Here is a 24552-nt window from a genome sequence, read left to right as displayed (position 1 = left end):
CCTCAGTTTCCCCTGGTGTCACCGGAGGCAGGGCGGGCGTGACTTCCCGGGGCCCCCTCTTTCCTCCTCCCTAGCTCTGTCCTGGGGCCCCGGCCACGCGCAGGACCAGGGCGGAGACCTCGAGCGCTGTCCCTCGACTAGCGGCCGCCCCGCCCCCACCCTCCCGACCCCCCACTGTGCGCGGGCCCCGCTCCGAGCCTGGGGTCCAACCACGAGTCACAGCGCCCCCGGCAGGGAGGGGCTTTCACAGCCGGGGGGGGCTGCCCCTTCCCCGCCCCCCCGGGCCTCAGTTTCCCCCCTGTAGAGCCGGAGGACAAGATGACGGCGGGCGCCCGCCCCTCCCCCTCCGCTCAGTCCCGGGGCCCGGTCCCAGCCGGGGCCCCCCCCCGGCACCCCCCCAGCACCCCCCAGCACCCCCCACCCCCGCCTCGCCTCCGGCCCCGCCCCTCGGCGCTCGCGCGCGGCAGGAAGTGCAGGGGCTCGAGCCGCCCGGCGGCCGCGATGCATTGTGGGACGGCAGCAGCACCAGACCCAAGATGGCGGCCAGCAGGAGGCTGATGAAGGTAAAGGCGGCTCCGCGGGGCCGGGCCCGGCCCGAGGCCAAGCCCGAGCCCGAGCCCGGGCGGCGGCGGCGGCTCCCGCTCCTCCCCCGGCCGGGCCCGCGACCCCCGCACGCCCCCCGCCGGGCCTCCGCTCGGCCTCGCCCCGGCCCGGCCGGGCCTCCGGCGCCCGGGCCGAGGGGAGGCCCGGCCCGGCCCCGCCCGGGGAAACTGAGGCATCCGGCCCCGCGCCGGGCTGCCCCGCCGGGCGGCCCCCGCCCCTGCCGGCCCCGCCCCGCCCCCATCGCCCCCTCCCGCCCGAGGCCGGGCCCCCCGGCCCCCGCGGGGACAGGGGCCATCGTCCCCTCGTCTTGTCCGCTACCGGGGAGGAAACTGAGGCACGCGGGGCAGCAGGGAAGTGGGGGAGGCACGATTGAACTCGGGGTTCCCCCCGAAGTGGCTGTTGAAGTGGAAAGCGGGGCCCCCGCCCCCCACGTAATGGGCAGCGGCGGGGGGCCCTGGGCTTAAAGCCCCTTCGGGTGGGGCCGAGGTCTCCCCTCCCCACGCAGGGGGCGGGGCCGAGTGGGGGGCCCCTCGGTGGGGGGGCGCACGGCTGGTGCCCTTAACCTGGGGGCGTTTCCCAGGACGCTGTAGAACCTCCCGGAGTGTGGAGGTCGCCGTGAGACCCCCCCCACGGAGGAAGGAGAAGAGGAGTTGGGAAGTGGACTTGGCGCGGGGGTGGGGGCCGGAAAAGCCCCCGCTCTCAGCCCCCTCCCCGTGATCGAGCCCTCTTACAGGGGAGGAAACTGAGGCTGGCGCAGTAGCAGCGCCCTCCCTCTCCCCTCTGTCCCGCCCCGCCCCCGCCCCCCAGGGGGTCGTTCCTGCACGTCTGTGGCCCAGACACAGTGAGGGGCCCCTCTTTCCCTTGGCCCCCCTGCTGCAGCATGGGGCTAGCGCTGCGGTGCTGGACCGTCCGGCTGCCCGTGCCCCAGAGCCGGGCGCCCAGCCGGAGGCTGCCTCCTCCCTGCCCTGCGCTGGCAGAGGGCACACTGTCTGCCTTTCCTGGTCGAAGAGGACGGAAAGCTCTGCTCCATGTGTGCCTGGATGTTGCTTGGAAAAGGCTTTTTAAGTAGTTGAAGTTTCCTTTAGAAAGCCTATTTTTATTTCCCTGGACTCTTCGTCACAAGGGATCATTTGTAAATAGTGTCCAGTATTTTTGGTCTAATGTGGTTCCCATAAAATAAAGCAGGTTGTCATATTTTAGATTTTCTTAACATCTTCAACATAGTTTAGTTTGAGTCTGGCAAATGTTTCTAACCTGTCTGTGTAGTGCAAGGTTTACCCAACAAGCCACGTTTTTAGAGAGAATTTTCAGTGTCTTTAATTTCCAAAGACAGTCAATTGAATGTTCCTTGATGACAAAAGAAGAAACAGACCCAGAAGTCTTGTGTCTAAATTAGAAACTGAAACCAAAGAATCCAAAATGAAACTGAGCAGATAGGGCCCAGAGCAAAGCACCTTGAGTTTCCATTTTTATCTCTGCCCCCTGATTTCTTCTAAGAACTGTTCTCTTTGACTTGAAGGGGGCTTCACCCAGAATTGGAGGAGCCAAAGCTCGCTTGGGGAGGCCTCTAAGCAAACGTTGGCTTCTACTAGACTGATTGTGAGGAGAATGAGTGCTGTCCAAAAATGGAAGCAGCTCAGGAGGGCTTTTCTGGGAGAGGACGTGTGTGCCTGGAGTTTTGTAGAGGGAACTCCTGCCCTCCACGGCCACTCCCACCTCTGGGCTTTCATGGTTCTGTTGCGTAACACTGACTTTTTAAAATGGGTAGTATCTTTTTAAAGCTACAGTTATATTGTGAACTTGATTCATAGAATCGTAGATTGAGATGGAGCTGGAAAGGGTCCTTCAAGGCCTTGTGGTCCAACCCTCATTTTGAATTTTTATTTTTCTTGTGAACTTTAACAAAAAATGGACCTTTCCGTATACATAGTAGAACAGAAAAGGATTGCACCTGGACCTTCCGGTCTCTGTTATGTACAGCTTGCCTTGCTTCTTAAGTGTATCATTTCAACCTCTAGCTTTCCAAGATGTTCTGCTTGTCTGTACTTTCTGGCCTTCTGCTAGGATTCCCTTTCCTTTTGGCAGATAAGGAAACTGAGGCTTTCCTGAGGTTACAGGAGCTCAGGTGCCCCAAGGTCACACAGGTCGATTGGAACTTGGATCCTTTGAATTCAAGTGAAATAGTCTTTGAGTTCTGCACGATGCGATGCTTCCTGGTAAGTGGTCTCATGGAAGTAAGAGGATTTTCTAAAGAAACGCAATCTTGGGCACCTCGGACTCAGTGCCAAACTGCGTGTTCTCTTTACTTTGTTCTCTTTAACCTCCCCCCTTTTCCATCAGTGGCACCACCTCTCTCCAGTTATCCTTATTCAGTCATTTCGCCCGTGTCCAACTCTTTATGACCCCATTTGGGGGGGTTTCTTGGCAGAGATCCTGGAGTGTTTGCCATTTCCTTCTCCACCTTATTTGACAGGTAAGGAAACTGAGGCCCCCAGGTGACTTGGCCAGGGTCACAGTAAGTCTAGGCCTGGCTGTCCCTCCAGTTATCCAGACAGTTCCTATTGATAACATATCCTCTTTCCCCTTCCGCCTTTCTCACTTTCCTCACTCTTTTTCTGTCTTTCCCCATCCCTCTCTCCCCTTCCTCCAGTCTTTGTCTTTCTTGCCTCCCACCTTCCTTTTTCATCTCTTGTCCCTTTTTTCTCTCCCTCCCTCCTTCATTCTCTTTTCTTTTCCCTCTCTCTCACTTTCTGTCATCCATCCCTTTTTTCTTATATATTTCATCCCTACTGCCCTTTTTGCTAATTTGGATTCTCTTATTTCTATATTTCTTTCAACTCTTTGTAATCATTGTTTCTTACAATGCAATATTATTTTGTTGCATTCATACCCCAGGATTTTTTTCAGCCTTTCCCCAATTGATGGGCACCTGCTTTGTTTTCAGTGGCTTCTTAACTGAACTCCTTGGTTCCATCTGCGTTCTGTGTTCCCCACTCATCTTGCACCACCTGTCAGGGTAGGCTTTCTAATGCCCAGTGAGTGCCCCAAAGAGCCAGGCTCCCCTTAGCTTGGCACCTCAGTATCTCCTGAGCCCATGCGCAGCCTCAGCTCCTATTGGCCCCTTCCTGTGCCCTGTGCCTCACCCAGTCCAGTGTTCCCCCTGCTGCTGGCTGCCCACAACTTTGCCAGGTGAATGATACTAGACTTGGAGGTAGGGCTTGAGTTCTAGACTTTCTAGTTGTGTGGCTGTGGACGAGTAACCTGACCTCTGAAACTCATGGAGAAGGATGTGATTAATGAAACTTCCGCCGGAGTTATTAGCCGTCCTTCAAGGCCCACATCAGATGCCATCTCCAGGTATCTCTGATGGCTTGTTTTTGTGAGCTCTCGGGTACCTTTACCCTTTACCTTGTAGAGTATTAGTGTGCTGGCTTAGTCCTTCTAGATTCATAGCTCTTGGAGAAGGTGACTGATGGAGTTTTGTTTTGGAGTTCCCCAACCCTCTCACCGAATTCAGGTCCTTTCATGGTAGGGAGAAGATAAATTGCACAACTGAATTTTATTTCTTGTAGCCCTGAAAATTCTCGTGTATTGGACCTTAATACTGGTTAGTTCTTTGGTTCTTGTAAATCCAGGTAATTAAGCAGAAGAATAATGGTAATTGCTGACATTTATATCACACTTGACAGTTTGCAAAGGGCTTCCCATATAATATCTCATTTGATCTTTACAACCTCCCTGGGAGGTAGGGACTATTATTATCACCCCCGTTTTACAGATTAGAAAAGGGAGGCTTCAAGAAGTTGCCTAGGGTCACATAGTTATTAGGTATTTGAGCCAGGATCCTAACCCCAAGTCAGCCTTTTATCTGCCATGCCATCAAGCTGCCTCTGAATTAAACCAGGGAAGGAATTCACATCTGACTGCTCTTCCCCATCCAGCCAAATAGTTAAACTTGCACAGCAACTGTGTTCATTTCACTGGATTGATTTCAGGGCCAACTGTGTCTTTGGAGACTGCTCTTCCCATGAGGTCTTTAGTGCCTGGATTCTGATCTGCTTCTTTCCATGTTGCATTCTTTTGGAAATGGTTCTCCAGCTTTTCTGGTGCTCATACTCCTCAGGTCGTCATGTTTATGTACCACAAGTTTTATTGAATCATTCCCTCATTGTTGGACATCTAGGTCATTTCTAGTTCATCAGAGGCAGTCTCATTGGGCAGGTTTTCTGTGGCTGAGACAGGGATTTTTGAGATCAGTTCATGAAATTGGTATTCCATGTCTAAGGAAGTCTTGTCTCTCTCCTTGAGAGCTGGTGTTCTCTGTCACTTCACTGTGTTAGAGACTTTGGGGTTCAGGGTTACGTTGATGGGGGCAGGTGGCCTTCCTAATGACCTGGTGGCAGGACATCCATGGGTCAGCCCCTCAGCCTGGGCTGGGCTGAACCTTGGAAAACACAAAATCTATTGCTGGGTCCATCTTAGACCTCATATTTGGTCATCTTTAAAATCCTTAAGAAAACCACCACAACCCCAGTACATTTAATTATTAACAAAGACAGTCAAAAAAGGTAGAAAAGGTGCACTAAAAGCTTACATTGATCCATAGCACCTAGACGATTGGACGTAAATGAACAGACAGGTAAGGGATGCTTTGAATGTGCCCCAATTCAGCTGACCCGCACAGCCTTTGCCATTTTCTTAATATAGATGCAGTTGTATATAGTCAAGGGGTGTGTGTGTGCGCGCGCGCGCGCGTGCGTGTGTGTGCTCGTGTGTGTGCATGTGTGTGTGTGTGTGCGTGCGTGTGTGTGTCTGTGTGTCTGTGTGTGTGTTTCTCATTCTACTGATCTTTTCATCACTCATCTCAGTCATTTTGTATTTCCTTGCAGTTACATTGACCTTTTTGTAGCATATACTCTTGGGTAAGCCAAATACATGTACAGTCCATTGCTGTACATTTTCTTGTGTTGAGGGAGCTACTAGAATGAAAGACATGCTCCTTTGCCAACTTCTGAAAGAAGCTTGGATCCATCCATTATGAAATCTTTGCCAACTCTCAGTGAAAACGGTTGAGCATTTTTAGGGGGTGGGGAGTGGTCCATGGGGGTCAATTGAAAGTTACTTTCTCTTTCTGTTTGGTCTGATTAAAGATTGAGAAGCTTTTGTTTCTTATGGACCAGGATGTTTGATTATACTTTTGACCTTAATTGGAAAGCCAGTGTGGTATAAGGGATGGATGCCTGGATGCAGTGAGTGCTGGGCTTCGGCTGGAAGAGCACTGGGCTGCGCTTGGAGTCAAGAGGATCTGAGTTCCAGTCTGCCTAAAATACTTACAGACCAGGTGACCCTGGGCAAGTCACTGCACCTGTCCCACTTTTCTCATCTGTGTAGTGGGGGTGTGTGTGATAATAGCACCTATCTTGCAGGTTTGTTATGAAGTTAAAATGACACATTGCGCAATGCTTTGCAAACCTTAAAGCTAATCTGTTCCTGAGATTCCTCCTTTGTTACATGGGGCTAAAATGTCTGTTTATACAAGGGCAGTGTCAGTAAAGCCCCTAGCATGCACTGTTAGGATAATAACCTAGAATAAACCACACTTTTATGATTAATTTCCATAGAGTGTCATGTCTGTGGGCACAGAGTGTTTGGGTTTTTGTTTTGGTCTCCCCAGGCCTTAGCCCACTGGCTTACTCATAAGTTGTGGTTGACTCAAGGCCCAGTATGCACACATGCTCAAGTGGACCAGGTGCTTTTCTTGGAAAACCGTGTGAGTTGGGGAGTTCTGCAGTTTTCTTTTTCTTTTTTTTTTATTTTGTAATGTTTAACAATCACTGCCATACAATTGTGATTTTATCCCCCCCACCTACCCCCCACTCCCCCCCTCCCTCCCCACGACTGCATACAATTCTGTATAGATTCTACATATACTTTCCTATTGAGTATATTTTCACTATAGTCATGCTATGTAGTCAGACTAAGATAAATGAAAGAAATCGTGTAACAAATCAGAACATGATACACAAACACATACACATACACAAACATGATCTGCTACAATATGTGAGTGACTTCCATATTTCTCTCTCTGAGCGTGGCAGGCATTTTGCCTTGAGATCCTCCATTGGGATTTTTTTTTTTTTTTGGTAAGAAGTTCTTGTGTTATTACAAAAATCTAAGTCTACCAGAAAAAACTCTCACACACTGTGGTTGTTGCTGTGCATAAAGTTCTCCTGGTTCTGCTCCTTTCACTCAGCATCAGGTCATATAAGTCCTTCCAGGCCTCTCTGAAGTCTTCTTGTTCATCATTTCTTATGGCACAATAGTACTCCATTACATTCATATACCATAATTTATTCAGCCATTCCCCAATTGATGGACATCCCCTTGACTTCCAGTTTTTGGCAACTACATAGAGTGCTGCTATAAATATTTTTGTACATGTGGGACCCTTTTCCATTTTTATGATCTCTTGGGGATATAGTCCTAGTAGCGATATTGCTGGGTCAAAGGGTATGCACATTTTTGTAGCCCTTTGGGCATAGTTCCAAATTGCTCTCCAGAATGGTTGGATGCGCTCGCAGCTCCACCAACAATGAATTAGTGTTCCAACTTTCCCACATCCTCTCCAGCATTTATCATTTTCTTGTTCTGTCATGTTTGCCAATCTTATAGGTGTGATGTGGTACCTCAGTTGTTTTGATTTGCATCTCTCTAATCAATAGTGATTTAGAGCATTTTTTCATATGATTATAGATAGCTTTAATTTCTTCCTCTGAAAATTGCCTGTTCATATCCTTTGACCATTTATCAATTGGGGAATGACTAGTTCTGCAGTTTTCAAAGGCAGCACTGAAGTTCCCTGAAGTGGAACGACTTCCCCAAAGGCAGCCAGCTCAGTGCCCTTTCCACTTGGTTCTCAAACTTAAACCGTTGGCAGTGGTGTTTGAAGAGAAGGATGGACCTGGGCAAGGCTGAAAGGCCAGAACCTGGCTTTGTGGGAAAAGCTGCCTGACATTCAAGGGATCCAGTCCTAGATGTGGACTTGTCTGGCCTCTCATTTTGTAGTCGGGACTTGGGCTCAGGAGCCCAGCTCTAATTTTTGTTGTCCAGTCATTTCCGATGCATCTGACTCTTCATGATCCCATTTGGGGTGGGGTAGTTTTCTTTCTTTCTTTTTTTTTTTTTTGATAACTAGTATTTTATTTTTCTCAGTCACATATAAAGATAGTTTTCAACATTCATTTTTTACAAGATCTTGAGTTTCAATTTTTTTCTCCCTCCCAACTCCCCTCCCCAAGAAACAATCTGATAGAGGTTATATATGTGCAGTCAAGTAAACATATTTTCCACATTAGTCATATTGTGAAAAAAGAAACAGAACAAAAGGGAAAAGCCACAAAATAACCAAACAAAAAGTGAAAATAGTTTAACTCAGTCTCTTCAGACTCTACCAGTTCTTTTTCCGGAGGTGAATAGTGTTTTTGGTCATGAGTCTTTTAGAATTGTCTTGGGTCATTGAATTGCTGAGAAGAGATGAGTCATTCATAGTTTGTGATCGCACAGGGTTACTGTTACTGTGTATAATGTCCTCCTGGTTCTGTTCACTTCACTCCGCATCAGTTCATATAAGTCTTTCAAGGTTTTGTTTTTTTTTAGTCTGCCTGTTCATCATTACTTAGAGTATTCTGTTACAATTATATACCACGACGTGTTCAGGCACTCTCTCAATTTCCAGTTCTTTGCCACCACAAAAAGAGCTGCTATAAATATTTTTGTTACATGTGAGTCCTTTTTGCTTTTTTATGATCCCTTTGGGATATAGACCTAGTACCAGGATTGTTGGGTCAAAGGATATGCATAGTTTGATTGCCTTTTGGGCATAATTCCACATTGTTCTCCTGAAGGGTCGGATCCCTTCCCAACTCCACCAGTGTCATTGTCCACATCTTCTTCTGTGTTTATCATTTTCCTTTTCTGTCGTATTAGCCAATCTGATAGTCACGAGATGGTACTTTAGAGTCGTTTTAATTTTCATTTATCTAATTAGTAGTGATTTAGAGGATTTTTTTTTCATATGAGTATAGATAGCTTTAATTTCTTCCTCTGAAAACTGTCTGTTGACATCCTTTGATTATCAATTAGGGTCTTTATCAGAAACAATTGCTGTAAAAAATTGTTTCCCATCTTTCTGCTTTCCTTCTGATCTTGGTTGCATTTGTTTTATCTGTGCAAAACCTTTTTAATTTTGTGTAATCAAAATTATCCATTTTTCTCTTTCATAATGTTCTCTATCTCTTGTTTAGTCATAAATTCTTCCCTTCCTTGATTTCCTGATTTGCTTGAGGTGTTACCCTTTATGTCTAAATCATGTACCTATTTTGACCTTTTCTTGGTATAATGGTATGAGATGTTGATCTGTGCTTTAGTTTCTGGCATACAATTTTAGGGTTTTCCCAGCAGTTGTTTTCACATTGTGAGTTCTTATCTCAGAAGTGGGAGTCTTTGGATTTATCAAACTCTAGGTTACTAGAATCATTTACTACTGGTCTTGTGCACCTGATCCATTTCCCTAATCCACCACTCTTATTTCTTATTTGCACCAAACAGTTTTGGTGATTGCCGCTTTATAATGTAGTTTGAGACTTGGCACAGCCAGGCACCTGCCTTGGCTTTTTTTAAAATTTAATTCCCTTGATATTCTTGACCTTTTGTTCTTCTGTATGAATTACATTATTATTTTCTCTAGCTCTATAAAATAATTTTTTGGTAGTTTGGTATGACACTGGATAAGTAAATTAATTTAGGTTGGATTGTCATTTTTTCCTATATTCGTTTGACCTACCCTGAGTCATTTATCTTTTTCCACTTATTTAGATCTGACTTTATTTGTGTGAAAAGTGTTTTGTAATTGTATTCATCTGGTTTCCTGGGTTTGTCTTGGCAAGTGGACTCCCAAATATTTTATAAAGTCTACAATTCTTTTAAATGGAATTTCTCTAATTCTTCTTGTTGAGCTTTGTTGATAATATATAGAAATGCTGATGATTAGGGAAATTGATCTGTAATTTTCTTTCTGTTTTGGCTCTTCCTGGTTTAGGTATCAGCACCATATTTATGTCATGAAAGGAATCTGGTAGAACTTCTTTGCCTGTTTTTTCAAATAGTTTATATAATATTGGAAGTAATTATTTAAATATTTTGTAGAATGCACATGTAAATCCATCTGGCTCTGGAGACCGTTTCTTAGGGAATTCACTGATGGCTTCTTCAATTTCTTTTCTTCCTCTTTTGTTAATTTGGGCAATGTATATTTTTATAAGCATTCATCCATTTCACTTAGATTGTCAGATTTCTTGGAATAAAGTTGGGCACAGAGCTCCTAATTATTGTTTTAGTTTCTTCTTCATTGCTGGTGAATTCACCCTTTTCATTTTTGATCCTGGTAGTTTGGTTTTCTCTTTTTTTAAAAAAATCAAATTAACCAGTTTATTTTATTTTTATCTTTTTAAATTTTTTTAGTTTTGTTAGTTCAGTAGTTTTCTTTCAGTTTCATTAATTTCTCCTTTGATTTTCAGAATTTCTAATTTGATATTTCCTTGGAGATTTTTAATTTGTTCTTCTTCTAGCTTTTTAAATTGCATGCCTAATTCATTGGTCTGCTCTTTTTTTGTTTTATTCATCTCAGCATTTAGAGATATAAAGTTCCCCCTACCTACTGCTTTGGCTGCATCCCATCAATTTTGGTATGTTGTCTCATTATTGTCTTTCTCTTTGATGAAATTATTGATTGTCTCTCTGCTTTGTTTTTTTAGGATTAGATTATTTAGTTTCCAATTAATTTTTAATCTCTCTTTCCATGGCCCTTGTTAGAAATACGCTTAACATTGAAAGTATCAAGGAAAATTTATTACAGTTCAGAGGAATTGAACACTTTGGCTAAACTGGACCCCACCCCTCTTCAAAAAGAAGGGGAGGAGAGAGAGCGAGAGCGAGAGAGAAAGCGAGAGAGAGAGAGAGAGAGAGAGAGAGAGAGAGAGAGAGAGAGAGAGAGAGCGAGAGAGCGAGAGCGAGAAAAGAGGGCATTTTTATAATGTTAGTGCAGGACCGATCCTCCCATCAGAGGATGGATTGGTCCATTCTTTTTTGGGTCACAATCTTTTGACAGGCCCACTGTATGTCATTAAGCAAGTGCAGTTGGATTTTTAGGTTGCCCTGTCAGTGACTGCAGCTGGTTTAAGCTGGACCAGTTTTTATCTTTTTCTTGGTTTTTTCTGAAAGCCCCTGACCATTTTCTGATTGATCAGGACCACCTGTAATTTTTATTCAATAACCTTAAGGGCTAGCAACCTTTGTGGACACTTAACCCCTGCTCTCTCTTACAAGTTTCCGACCTTTTTTACCTGACTATGCTGGGTCACAACTCTGATTAGCTATTACCACTCAAAGCTGGAAGTTTCTAACCTGTGGAAACAGAACTCTTTCCTTTGTTTCCTACAGCCCTTTCTTACATATAATTTTTATTGCACCATGATCTGAAAAGGATTCCTTTAATCTCTCTGTCTTTTAGTATTTGATTGTGAGGTTTTTATGCCCTAACAGTCAGTTTTTGTGTAGATGCCATGTACCACCAAGAAAAATATATTCCTTTCTATTTCCATTCAGTTTTCTCTAGAGATCTATCATATCCAACTTTTCTAAAATTCTATTCACCTCCTTAATTTCTTTCTTGTTTATTTTGTGGTTAGATTTCTCTAGCTGTGAGAGGAGGAGGTTGAAGTCCACCACTAGTGTAGTTTTGCTGCCTATTTCTTCCTGTAACTCACTTCTCTAACAATCTGGATGTTGTACCACTTGGTGTGACCTTTTAGGAAGATGTAGTTTCCTTCTTTGTCTCTTTTAATTAAATCTACTGATGCTTTGTTTGAGATCAGGATTGCTACCCTTCCTTTTTTTAATTCCAACGGAAGCGTACTGTATTCCGCTCTGGCCTTTTGTCTTTACTCTTGAGTGTGTCTCTCTGCTTTAGATGTGTTTCATGTAACCAACATATTGTAGGATTCTGGCTTTTAAACCGCTCCCCTCTTTGCTTTCATTTTATGGGAGAGTCCATCCATTCACATTCACAGTTATGATTGCAGTCTTTCCCTCCATCCTATTCTTCCCCTGCTTCATACTTTTCTCTCTCCTTTCACCCTCTTCTTCCTCACCAGAGTTTTGCTCCTGACCACTGCTGACCTCCCTTCTATCAGCCTCCTTCCCTTTTTTCCCCACTTTCTGCCCCTACTTCCCTATAGGGTGATAGATGTCTTTACCCGATTGAGTGTGTGTTATTTCCTCTTTGAGCCAAACCTGAGAGTGAGGTTCAAACAATACTTACCCCCTCCCTTCTTTCCTTCTTCAGCAGTAGGTCTTTTATGCCCCTTTGTGTGGTATGATTTAGCCCATTCGGCCTCCCCCTTTCCTTTTCTTCCAGTGTCATCCTTTTTTTTTCACCTCAACTAATTTTTTTTTATCATCCTATGAAAGTCAGTTTATACCCACACCCTTTGTCTAAGTATCATATAGTTACAGTTCTTCAGAGTTACAAGCATCACTTTCCCATGTAGGGATGTAAACAATTGAGCCTTATTGAATATCAGGTAGTTATTTTTCTTTTCTGAGTGCCTTTTAATACTTCTCTTGCATTTTGTATTTGAACATCAGATTTTCTGTTCTGCTCTGGTCTTTTCATCAGGGTAGTTTGAAATTCCCCTATTTCACTGAATATCCATCTTTTACCCTGAAAGATTCTGTTCAATTTTGCTGGGTAGTTGATTATTGGTTGCATTTCAAGCTCCTTTGCCTCCCAGAATATCATTCCAAGCCCTCCTGTCCTTTAGTGTAGAAACTGCTAAGTCCTGTGTAATCCTAACTGTAGCTTCTTGGTATTTGAATTGTTAACTTTCTTGCTGCTTGCAGTATTTTCTCCTGGACCTGATAGTTCTGGAATTTGGTTATAATATTCCTTGAAGTTTTCATTTTAGGGTCCCTTTCAGGAGGTAATTTGTGGATTCTTTCAATGACTATTTTACCCTCTGGTTCTAGGATATCAGGGCAGTTTTCCTTGATAATTTCTTGAAAGGTGCTGTCCAGGCCCTTTTTTTGCTTTCAGGTAGTTCAGTAATTCTTAAATTCTCTCTCCTGGATCTATTTTCAAGGTCATTTGTTTTTCCACTGAGGTATTTTACATTTCCTTCTATTTTCTTCATTCTCTTGATTTTGTTTGATGGATTCTTAATGTTTCAAGAGTCATGAACTTCCACTTGCCCAATTCTACTTTTTAAGAATTATTTTCTTCAGTTAACTTATGTACCTCCTTTTCCATCTGGCCAGTTCTACTTTTAAAGGAGTTGCTTTCTTCAGTCAATTTTTGTGCTTCATTTTCCAAGCTGTTAAACTTTTTTCATAATTCTCTTGCATAACTCTCATTTCTTTTCCCAATTTTTCTTCTAACTCTCATTTGATTTTTAAAATTCTTTTTGAGCTCTTCCAGGAGGACTTTCCAACTTGAGACCAATTCATGTTCCCCTTTGAGGCTTCGCATATGGGCATTTTGACATTGTCCTCTTCTGAGTTTGTGTTTTGATCTACCCTGTCACCATATTATGGTCAGGCCTCTTTTTTGCTCATTTTTAAAAGTTGAGCTCTGCTTCTGGGGTAGAAGGAGCGCTGTCTCCAGCTTCTTGCACTGGGGACCTGAGGCCTGGTCACTGGCTTTCTGTGCTGGGACCTCAAGTGCTGGCAGTTTGCCCACTGCACTAGCGTGGCCCAACCTAGTTGTGCCTATTGTGCCCTGGTATCCGGAGGTGGAGGCCTTACAGCTGCCCTGCTGTGCCACTGGCCTGTTGAGCTAGAACTGCAGGGTTGATGTTCTGTGCTGTGGCTAAGAGCCGGCTTGTCCCAACACTGCTTGCACTAAGCAGGGCTCCCCTTTTACCCAAGGGGGACAGATTTTTCCTGAAGTCCTTCTACTGTATCTTGGGCTGGAAAATTGTTCCACTCCATTTTTTTGTGGATTCTGTTGCTCCAGAATCCTTTTAGAGGCTTGATTTAATATTGTTTCCATAGGAGACTGGGGAGAGCTCAGACAACTTCCTGGCCTTTCTCTGCCATCTTCCGTATTGGCAGAAATACTGGAATGGTTTTCCATTTTCTTTTCCAGCTCATTTTGTAAATAAGGAAACTGAGGCAGAGTGAAGTGACTTGCCCAGGGTCACACAGCTAGGAAGTGTCTGAGGCTGGATTTGAACTCAGGCAGATGAGTCTTCCTGACTCCAGGCCTGGTACTCTGTGCACTGTGGTACCCCTTAGTTGCCTAAATCCAGCTCTGATGGGTGCCTTTTTGGTTCATCTGTAAAGTAGGCTAATAGTATATCTCTTAGCTGTTTCTGTAGGTTGCTAGAAGGAGAGGACTTTGTAAACTTGAGGCCCCAGAAAAATGCTTATGGTTAATCTTATTAAAATGACAATGTTTTATTTATTCTTAGTTTTCAACATTCATTTCTATAAGATTCTGAGTTCTCAATTTTCTCCCTCTTCCCAAGATGGCATGCAGTCTGATATAGGATATACATGTACAATCATATCAAACATAAATTGATAGAATTTTAAATCGAGTCCAGCTTCCGTCTTTATTTTTATAGATGAGGAAGCCAAGGTCTGGGGAAGTTAAGTCACTTGAGCAGTGTCACATGGTGAGCTCTCAGCAGAGCTGGGATTCAGGGTGCCCAATTCCCAAACTAGCCCTACAAAAATTAGTAAGTATTTATGCTGGGTGGGCAGGTACTGACGTGATTTCATTGGTTTCGTTAGTGTGAGTTCCTCCTGGGAGTTTCCGCGCTGTCTCCTGAGCTCAGCTGTCGCTTTATAATTTGTTACTGTTAGCGCTGAATGAGAATGATCCCACTTTCCCCAGACTCAGTTATCCCCCAGCCATACCTTGCTGCCCTCATGTAGTTCTTTGGCTTCAGAGAATGGAGTTACAGGATGTTACAACAAGATGAAACCTTGAGATTTAGCGGTTGGAAATATCTTGCCCAGGCCACCGTCCAGGGCAGAGCCAGAATGGCCCCTCCCCTGATCTCCTGCCCTGTAGAACAGCACCCTTTCCACTGTCCCTGAGTTCTCCTGGTGATTCTACTTCCCTGCCACCTCAGTTCTTTCAGTCAGCCAAGGGGCCCTTGCTGGACTGCCTAGGAAACACTCCATCTTTCTGGGCCTGCCTCTTTATCAGCTCCAGCCCATGGCCTCCCCTCCTCCTCCTCCTCCTCACTACTGCCTGATGTCCTTCTAGCCTTAGCTTAGGCGTCACCCTTGCCAGAGCTTTAGATGCCTCCCTCTTCCCCCCAACCCCTTACCTTCCAGCATTGCTGTGTATACACTGCTGTGTGCACATGTTGCCATCCCACTGTGAACAGTTAGTGGAGTTTCATTGGGTCTCTATATCCCCCATTTCTAGCACATGATTTCATCCATCTTTACTGACTTTTAGAAAAAGAGTCTGTGGGCTCCAGGAGATGCCACTCTTGTAAGGCAAGAAGCTTTGACTCAGTCACATTTCTTTCCTTTGATTTTCTAGACTTTATTTTATAGATTTCCTAACTGTCTAAGGGCCGGTGCACTTGAGAGACAGTCAGCTGGCATTTCTTGAGCATTTTCTGTATTCCAGGCACTGTTCTAAGCCCTGGAGATACAAAGAGTCATGCTGTTCTGGTCCCTAATGAGGAGGCAGCCTGGATAAATACATATTTGTATAATAATGTCAGAAGGGAAGTGCTCATAGTGGGGGCTTGAAGGAAGGGACTGGACAAAGCTTCTGATCAAAAGTTGTATTTGAGCTGAGTTTTGCAGGTAGCCAGGGAGGTGAGGATGGAACATTTCTGTGAGGGCCTTCTGTGCTAAGACCTGGAGGGCAGAGAAGAGGCCAAGACATGGTGTGACGGGCTTTAAAAAGCCAGATTTTATATTTGATCCTGAAAGTCATTGGGAGGCACCGAAGGACAAGAGACATGTATTGGGAAGCTTTGAGCTGTAGGGGAGGACAGACTGAATGGGGAGAGGCCAGAGGCTGGTGATGGGGGGTGGGAGGGGAAGACCTGCCCTGCCTACCAGGGTGAGGGAGATGTGGGGAAGGGAGAAAAGCCCAGAGCTTCAGGAAGAAGGAGCTTGGGGCTGCCCTTCACAGTACCGTGGGGAGGCTTTGAGAGGAAAGGGCATGAGTTCTCTGGAGCCGTGATGAGAAAAGGAGTCTGCCCTTTCCTGGAATACTCCTCCTGGAGTTGAACTCCAGACTCGTTCTTGGTGGGCTTGCGCTCCTGCTGGCGTGGGTTTTGCCAAGGAAGAATGTTGTAGCCTGAGGCGATTGTTCATCTACAGCAGTAGCATTTCTCTAGTGCTTTCCAGTCAATTAAGTCTTTTGTCAGGCACCTACCATGTACCAGGTCTGCATTGTGTCAGATGCCAGAGAAACAGAAGTGGGCCCCTGACCCGGGAGAGACAACTAACACACATATAGGGTTTTTATATACAAGAGATACAAGGTGATTTGAGGAGAGTCAAGAAATTAGATAGACATAGAGGTGAGGAGGAAAGGCATTACAGGCATCAGATACAGCTGAGGCAAAGGTATGAAGGTGGGAGATTTGGGGAGGACCTAGAAATTAGTTATTGAAGTGAGGAGGAAAGGCATGCCAGGCATCAGAGACAGCCAGGGCAAAGGCATGAAGGTGGGAGATTGAATATAGTATCGTGTTTGAGAAAAATTAAGCAATCAAAGTATTTTGAAGGAAAGTAATGTATAATTTAGGCTGGAAAGGTAAGTTGGGTCCAGGTTATTTATTATATTTGAGCCTAGAGATAATAGGCAACCACTAGAGTTTGAGCAAGGGAGTGAGTGACACAGGCAGACAAATTTTCCTTAACCCCCTGAAGTTGGTGGGATGGCAGTGATAATAGAGGAACTCATTTTACAGATGAGAAAACAGAGGCTCTGAGGTGTCAGGCAGACACCATGACCAGAGGCCAGGTCATGTGACTCCCCTATGCTGTGCTGCCTTCATCCTTTTGGAACCCTTTTGGCTACAAGGGCTTGAAAGAAATAGTGCTGATAATAACAGCTTCGTTGATAGAGCCCCCACTGTGCCCTCTCTGCACTTAGGATCTCCTGTGATCCTCACAGCAGCCCTGGGAGGGAGGTCGCTGTTAAGATCCTCATTTTACAGAGTTGTTTCCCCTGTAGGAAAGGATCGCAGCGGTCATCTCTCTTCTGAGGCAGTGGAGCTTGGCCACCATCAGTAGGGAAGCTTGCTCTGGGCAGTGAGGGAAGGGCCAGTCCTGTACTTGACTCCATGGTGTCCCAGGGCTTCTCAGAAGTTGGCTTGGGGTCCCGTTAGTTCATCCAGGTACCAAACACAGCACAGGAGTCTTCTGCTCAATAACACAGGGCCAGGCCGTGAGGGAGATGAGCATGGGATGGAAGCCCTGGCTCCAAGAAACTTTTAATTTATTTTGGGATAGAAGTTAGACATAATTGAGAAGTTGCAGGAAATGCTATTTCTGGGCAGCTGTTATTTATAAATGTCATGCTGCAAGTGTACAGGGAGCTGTGTGACCTTGAGGTAGTCACTTTCACTTTTTTTGCACCTCAGTTTCTCTCTAAGTAGAATGGGCATAGTATTATTCTGTGGGTAAGCCTGAAATATCACCTAATGTCAGTTGAAGCTTTTTTGGTTTGGCACCCTAGAGTAGTGGCCTGGCCTTCTGAAAACCAGGGTTCAGATTCTGACTCCCTGGGGCAGGCCACTCCTCCCCGTGCTTCAGCTTCATCTTTAAAATGGACTATTTACCTCAAAAAAAGGACTTTACGAGGTAAAAAATGCTCTCCCAGGTGGGAGTTGTAGAGAGGGGCAAACTTTAATTTAATAGATGGAAAGAATTGGGGCTGTCCAGAGATGGAGTGGAGGACTTCCCTCCCATCCAGGAGAGGGCAGAGGGGATTCTGGGGCAGCTGCAGATTGTACTCTGTGGCCCTGGGATCCTGGCAGCTCAAGCATTCTCCATAATCATGACTTGTTACTGTTACTGCTGGGATCAGAGGAGATGATGGCACTTAGCACTGGGCCTGGTACAGTGGGTGTCTCATAATTCCCCCTGGCATTCTCTGAGTGCCCCCTGGGAAGCTTGTGTGCCACTCTCTGTGAGAAACCTTTGCTGATCTCCAAGAGCAAGGGCTCTTAACGTTTTCCACGTCCTACCCCCTGGGAATCTGGCAAAACCTAGGGACTCCTCAAAATAATGTTTCCAAAATGAATACAGTAGAATGCGTAGGGTTACAAAGTAAACCAATTCTATGGAGTAAAGTTCTCAAAATAGTTTTTAAAAGTTCCTGGAACCCCTGGAATCTGTCCACGAAGTCCTCAAGTTAAGCCTGAGCTCAGAACAGGCCAGTGAGGGGGCGTCCCAGTGGATAGTGCAGCAGGCCCAGAGTTGGGAAGACTCTTCTTCCAGAGGTCAGATCCGGCCTCTGCTTCTGCCATTGCCAAACTCTGCTTATGCCGGGTGCTCTGCGCCAGCCTGTTCCTCAAGGCTGGCTCCCCATTACCTCTTCTCATCCATGACTCCTGCCTTGAGCAGAATTCCTGTCCCCACTCCCTCCATGTGTGCTTCTGCCTGGCTCTACCTCCCCATCTCTTCCACTATCCTTTGGGGTGAATCCCTGGTCATGGTATAATAAATGAATTCCCCATCATTCTCAGTTTCCTCCTCAGCATGGTTATACCCCTATATCTTGCTAGCTCCTCCAGTGATGGTCATACTGGGGAAACTTCGGATCTGGAGAAAGAGGGACTTAACAGGGCCTGGTGGGGTTGAAGAATTGATGTGATGTCTCCCGTGTGCCAGTCTCTGTTCTAAGTGCTTTAGAGTTATCTCATCTGATCCTCATAGGTGCTGTTATTATCCCCATTTACAGATGAGGAAGCTGAGGGAAACTTGCCCAGGGTCACGCAGCTAGTAAGTGTCTGAGGCCAGATCTTCGCTCAGCTGTAGTGACTGTAGTGACTGATTGCCAGCTGCCTTGGGTCTAAAACATGCAGTTTTGTGCCTCTAGAGTGTTTTTTTTCCCCTCATAGTTCTGCTGAAGTAGGCAGGCAGGCTTGATTGCTGAGCTGTTCCTGCTTGCCTGTGTCTTCCCTCTGTCAGCTGACTGGCTTTCTGGTACCTCTGACTTGGGGTCTTGCCAGAGAGTTGGAATCTGGAGACTTCTCTTCACCACCAGTGCCCTCATCTGTTGCATAAAGGACCTAGTCTAGGTGCCCCCAACAGTAGAAAACATTTTGAGAGTCTACCTTCCCCAGTGTGTGTACTTACTTATAAATTATATGCCTCTGGTGCTGATCGGTTATCATGTATGTTGGCATCATAACGTCGAAGTGAAGTAAGATTTCATCCCGGAACTAGTAGAGGGCTGCTGCACTTATTGAGGAGGAGAGAGATGTGGTTCAGCCTGGACTTTAGGGAAAGCCTTTTGGAAAATAGATTAGAATGAGGAGAATCTTGAGACGGGGAGGCCAGATATAGTTCAGGAGAGAGATGATGGGAGTCTGAACTAGGAGGAGACTGTGGAGATGAGAGAAGGTGACGTGTGTGTGTGTGTGTGTGTGTGTGTGTGTGTGTGTGTGTGTGAGAGAGAGAGAGAGAGAGAGAGAGAGAGAGAGAGAGAGAGAGAGAGAGAGAGAGGAAGGAGACCAACAAGGAGAGAGGACACAGACAGACCTAGACAGAGCGGAATGCTGGAGGGAGGAGCAAGGGTTGATGAACAGTGTGTAAGGGGGCTGTGTGAGAGGGAGGATCCATTACAGGCCAGGTAGGTAGCAGTGCCTCTCACAGAAAGTGCCTGAGTGGCTGGCCAGCTCCCGAGGTCCAGAGCTCCAGTGAACGGAATTCCACTCTTCCTGCATGGTGGGGGAGCTCTCATTGTTAACAGTTTTTCTCCTTAAATCAAATGCATATTTGTGTTTTAGTAGCTTCCATGCATTGTCTCTGGCTCTGCGACCCCTCTGATTCTCCCATCCCACCTGAGCTATCTCTTCTCTCTGGGTTAACTAGTTCCTTTCCTGTTGCATTCACATAACAGGCACCTGATGCCTCCTTTGTGCCTCAGGTTTCTCCTAAGATGGAGGACAGCTCCCATCACAAAGGTCCCTCCCAACCCTTAATGTGCCCCGCCCCCCTCATCTGTCAGATAAAGCTTGCTCTCCATGGTATCTCTGGATTGTTGGGATGGTCAGCGAAGGAACTGTGGGGGAGGTGGTTTGTTACCTTCCTTGGGCAATGTCCAAGTGGTTGAGTGGGCCAGTTAATTTCCTTGAATGGATTCTCAGCCACATTACATCCTTCTCCAGCAGCTTTACCACTTCTTGGTGAGATTTGGTGAGAAGGCATTAGAGCCATTCCCGTGTGGTTGCCAGTGATTTTCCTGAAGAGCAGGGCACACTGTGTCAGCCTTCTCCTCACCAGGCTCCGTAGGCTTCCTGTTACTTCAAGGGTCAGTTCTAAACATCTCTGGCATTGAAAGCCCTTCCCCCGCTCCAGCTGTCACCCATTACTCTGCAGGATGCTGTGGGTCAGTCCATCATGTTGTCCCTTCTGTCAGGCTTCAGCTGCAGCCCTCCCTTCTCCTTGAAGCCCCCAGTTGCCTCTTGCCAGCCTCCCCAGTCACTTTGTAGCTGTTTCATATAAATACCTGTGTTACACACACGCTGTCTCTCCCGGCACACTTGGGAGCTCCTGGAGGTCTCTGTCGTTCTGGTGCTGGGCACAAGGCCTGCCCTGGATTGGGGGTTGGGAGGGAAGGGGTAGGGGGCGGGGATGGGGCCGCAGAGCAGATGAGATCCTTTTCAGCTCCACCACTTTCTGGGGAGTTTGAGGCAGTTGTGGGGGTTACTCCCCTTTGGCAGGCCAGGCAGCTCGAACTCCCACTCGCCCCCAAGTCATTCTCTTCTCTTCTGTTTGGATGTAGCTGCCCTGCCTTCCTCTTAGAGCACTGTTTCCTGGGCATTTTCAAAGTTCCATTGCAAACCTGTCTCCTTTTATTTAGAACGGCGGTGTCCAATTCAGTGTGGGGTCTTAGAAAGAAAGAGCTGGGGGTCTGGAGGCCTTCTTTTCTTGCACAACCTACCCAGCCCTTCTAGAAAAAGGGACTTCTAAAGAATCTGGAATTCCTCTAGTCCTCTGAACCTCTCAAATGAAGGGCTGGAAGAAGGTGGTCCTCCTTAGCTGGAACTTCCTAGGAAGGGGTTTGGGAGGGAAGGTGTCATCCCTGTGTTACAGCTGAGGTACCCAAAGAAAGAGGCTTCTGGGAAACCATGTCTTTTTGAGTTTTTAATAGTGAGCAGCAGGCCATTGCCTGGACCAGAGGTGAGAGGACATGAAGGAGCCTTGGAGGCCTCCTTGGCCATCTCATTCGTTTACCCATTGTGCCAGAGACTGTGCCTACTGTGCTATAGGGATACAGAGAGAGGCAGAACTCTCCTTCTGTCAAGGAGCTCACAGTTATGAGGAAGATAAGGCATGAACATTAAGAAGAATTGGGGAAGGCATCTTGTAGAATATTGGACCTTCCCTGGGACTGGAGGAAGGCAGAAATGAGGGAGAATGACCCGGAGGTTCCCTTTGTGAGAAACAGGAAGGACCCTGTCACAAGATTGCAGAGGAAGGAGAGGATCAGGGGGTGATGGGGGTGATCCTGGAGGTGAAGGCGGCTGGCTTTGGCCGCTAGTGCCTGGCTAACCCGTAAGTGACTGCATTTTCAGGACAGCTGTAGTCCTTGTGCTTTTGAGGACCGTGAATCCATGTTTCTCACTTTGAGCCAGGCACACAACTCTTGCAAAACAGGAAGGAAGTGGATTTTTTCTAATCCAGAGTATTGCTTAGTTTAATAGGAATTCCTGGTTTGCTAAGGCAGGCCAGTAGTCCTGCGAGCCACCAGTGGGCACTCCCACCTCCTCCACCTGAGCTTCCTCCATCAGTGCCACAAGGATGCACAGTGGCCTTCAGCCCCATTGAGCAGAGGATGGTGGGAATGTCTGGGTGCACAGAATCTCTAAGAGAGAGGGACCTTAGTGGATCACCAGGTGCAGCCCCTCTTGGTGGGTCAGCAGCTTGGGGTGGCTAGAGATTTCATGAAGACTGATTCTAGAGAGGGACCTTCATTAGAGACTAATGAACTGGAGAAGATCAAGTCCCTGAACTGAAATAATGATATTGAGAAGGGGAGAAGGGCCCGAGCATTGATTGAAGGCCTACTGTGTGCCAGGTACTGTGCTAAGCATTTTACAAATGGTACCTTAGTTGTTCCTCACAACAGCCCTAGGAGGTGGATACTATCATTGTCCCCCTTTTACAGTTGAGAAAACAGAAGCAAACAGGTTACATGACTTGCCCAGGGTCACACAGCTAGGCGGGCTGCTGCAGAGCTAATGCAGTCTCTTCCATATATCATATATAAGTTCATTGTAATAGAAAAAGGGCAAAACTTCTGTGTATTTTCTACTTCCCAGACTCTTTCTGGGATAGGGAAAGGTTGACCTGAGGTTTTATTGGTTTTGGGGGGACAGATCAGAGAGGGTGTGACTTGCTCAGGGTCACACAGCTAATGTGTAGCCAAGGCAGAGGTTGAGTTCAGGGGCCTCTCCACTACTCCACGCTGTCCTGCTGCCTTTTCAGATGTTAGAGACCTAGCCCCACATTCCATTTCTGGTTCTTCTCCTTCTTTAGCCTCAGGCCATTGGACAAATCAGTTAGTATCCATGGACTGAGCACCGACTGTGTGCCAGGTCTGTCTCTCTTGATCCTCAGTTTCTTCATCCATAAAGGGGGTCTAGATGATAAATATGAAGGTGCTTTTAAAACTGTGAAGTATTGTATAAACCTAAAGTTGCTTTCTATTCCAGATCCCCATTTTAAGGGATATTTTCTCTTTATTTTAGTATTTTGGGTGAAGGTAATGACTTTGCAAACCGAGAATCCATTCCTTGTTAGTGGCACCTTTAGAGGTGGCTGTCCACACGATGAATGGAATGCTGGGCCTGAAGTCAGGGAGCCCTGAGTTCCTAGCTCTGTGATGCCCCTCACCCACCACCCCTATCTTCCCTCAAGTCACTTACTCTCTGTTTGCCACAGTTTCCTCACCCGTAAAATGGAACTCATAATATCACCTACTTTGTAGAGTTGTTGGGAGGATCAAATGAGGCGGTGTTTATAAAAAGCAGTTAGCAAAAGTGCCTGGCGCACAGTAGGCGCTATATAAATCCTTATTCCTTTCATTGAAAATGCTGTAGAAAGGCATTTCATCCTGGGATCCTGCTTTGGTCATGCATTAGGTCTAATGATGCCAGCTTGCTGTGCTGTGTAAACAAGTCAATTATCCAAGACCCATGGATAGTACAGAGTTGGGGCTGGCTTTGGAAGGCCCAATGACCTCAGGGACTTTTCATCTATTCCCACTTAGCATGCTGGGCACCAGGGTGAGACAGTTGAGGGGCTGCCTGGGTTGGCACTCTGGCTCCACCAGGCCTGGGCAGATGACTCCCATTCTGTTTGCTCACCTCTGGATCAAAGGCTAGGTGACCTTCTGGTAATATCTAAGTCATTTTATTTGACACCCCCACTTTAGAAATTGCACAGCCAGGTTTCAGAGGCTCAGAGGTGTCGTTGGTTTGGTTCACTTCAGCGTTCTTCCTGCTTCGATAGCTCTCACCCCTTTGTCTCCCAGCCTGACCTCTTTCCTGAGCACCAATCAGCACCAATCTGACCTCGCCAGCCACCTAGCAGGCATTTTAATTCTGCTCATTTTCTATCAGCCAGGGCTTGTCTGAAATGAAAATTCAGGCTCGCCCTCCTAGCCCTTGTACGTCTCCAGCCCTCATACATCTCCGCTCTTTGATTAAGGCCAGCAGGCTCCTGTTCTTCCCCTCCGATGTGTGTCCAGTCACCTAGTCTTTTTAGTTGGCTTAGATGAGTATTTAAAAGACTTACATCTGAAAGCGGGAGTTTGGGGTGGGGAGGATAGAGCAGGTTCATGTTGGGTCATAAGGGATTAAATATACATTTGATTACATGGTAGCTGAATCAGATTCTTGATAGCTTAGCCTACCTTCCAGATTCCAAACTCCCTGAGAGCAGAGCCAGGCTGTTTCCGCCTCCTTCCAGTCTTCTTATCTCCTGGCGTTGTCCTCTGACTTGTTGGAGGCATTATTACACATTTGGTAGCACTAGGCAGTGGGGCTCTGTTTCTGATTTGTCTTGGACTCCCTGAAGCTCTGTTCTATTGGACCTTTTCTCTCATTTAAAAAAAAAAAATTAGAATATTTTTTCCTCAGTTATGTAAAAATAGTTTTTAACTTTCATTTAAAATTTTTTTGTCTCATTCTTTAAAAACAATTATAGTTCATGTAGACTCTGGTTCTGATGATTTCATATGGGGTAATGGCTAATGTATTTGTGTGGCTTGGAAGGCCTAGGAATCAGAAGCCTTAGGTTCGAGTTCATTCAGGAGAGGAACAGTCCATGCTCAGAGCATAGGCTGAACTGCCAGCTGGCTAAGATAGGGAGAGGGAAGGCCTCTGGAGGAGGCTGCTCTGGTCACAACCTCAGCGTAGGATGGTGGAGGGTTGCTCTTGGCTGCCTAGGAGCAGTGGGTTTCTCCTCGTTTTCACTGAAATGTAAGTTTCAGTTATATCATGACATAATCATACTTTATAAAGTATCCTGGGTAGCCACCATGTGTGCCATCATCTGTAAGGAGAAAATTGTTTTGAGCATTCCAAGCAAAGGATTTGCAAATTAACTTCTGAAATCCATCTCTAAATTAGAGACTGCCTAGTCTTTACTGGGAGTTTATTGGACAGT

General features: G+C 46.2%; 1 protein-coding gene across 6 annotated transcripts in view; it reads left to right on the top strand.

The window, feature by feature from the left end:
- The first annotated feature begins 438 nt into the window (after positions 1 to 438).
- Positions 439 to 24552, top strand: part of UBE2L3 (ubiquitin conjugating enzyme E2 L3) — a 61557-nt gene continuing 37443 nt past the window's right edge. Inside the window, exon 1 of one of the 6 annotated variants that reach the window (XM_072599700.1) lies at positions 439 to 563. In XM_072599700.1, coding sequence (XP_072455801.1) covers positions 537 to 563 — 27 coding nt within the window. In that variant the 5' untranslated portion in view covers positions 439 to 536. Of the gene's footprint in view, positions 564 to 19375; positions 20189 to 20242; positions 20267 to 24552 lie in introns of those variants that run through there. The other 5 variants (XM_072599705.1, XM_072599703.1, XM_072599699.1 and 2 more) reach the window with 5 other exon arrangements.

The sequence above is a fragment of the Notamacropus eugenii genome, chromosome 4, assembly GCF_028372415.1.
Source record: "Notamacropus eugenii isolate mMacEug1 chromosome 4, mMacEug1.pri_v2, whole genome shotgun sequence".
NCBI classification, from domain to species: domain Eukaryota; kingdom Metazoa; phylum Chordata; class Mammalia; order Diprotodontia; family Macropodidae; genus Notamacropus; species Notamacropus eugenii.
The sequence above is the reverse complement of the archived record's forward strand: the minus strand, read 5'-3'. Positions and strand labels throughout refer to the sequence as shown.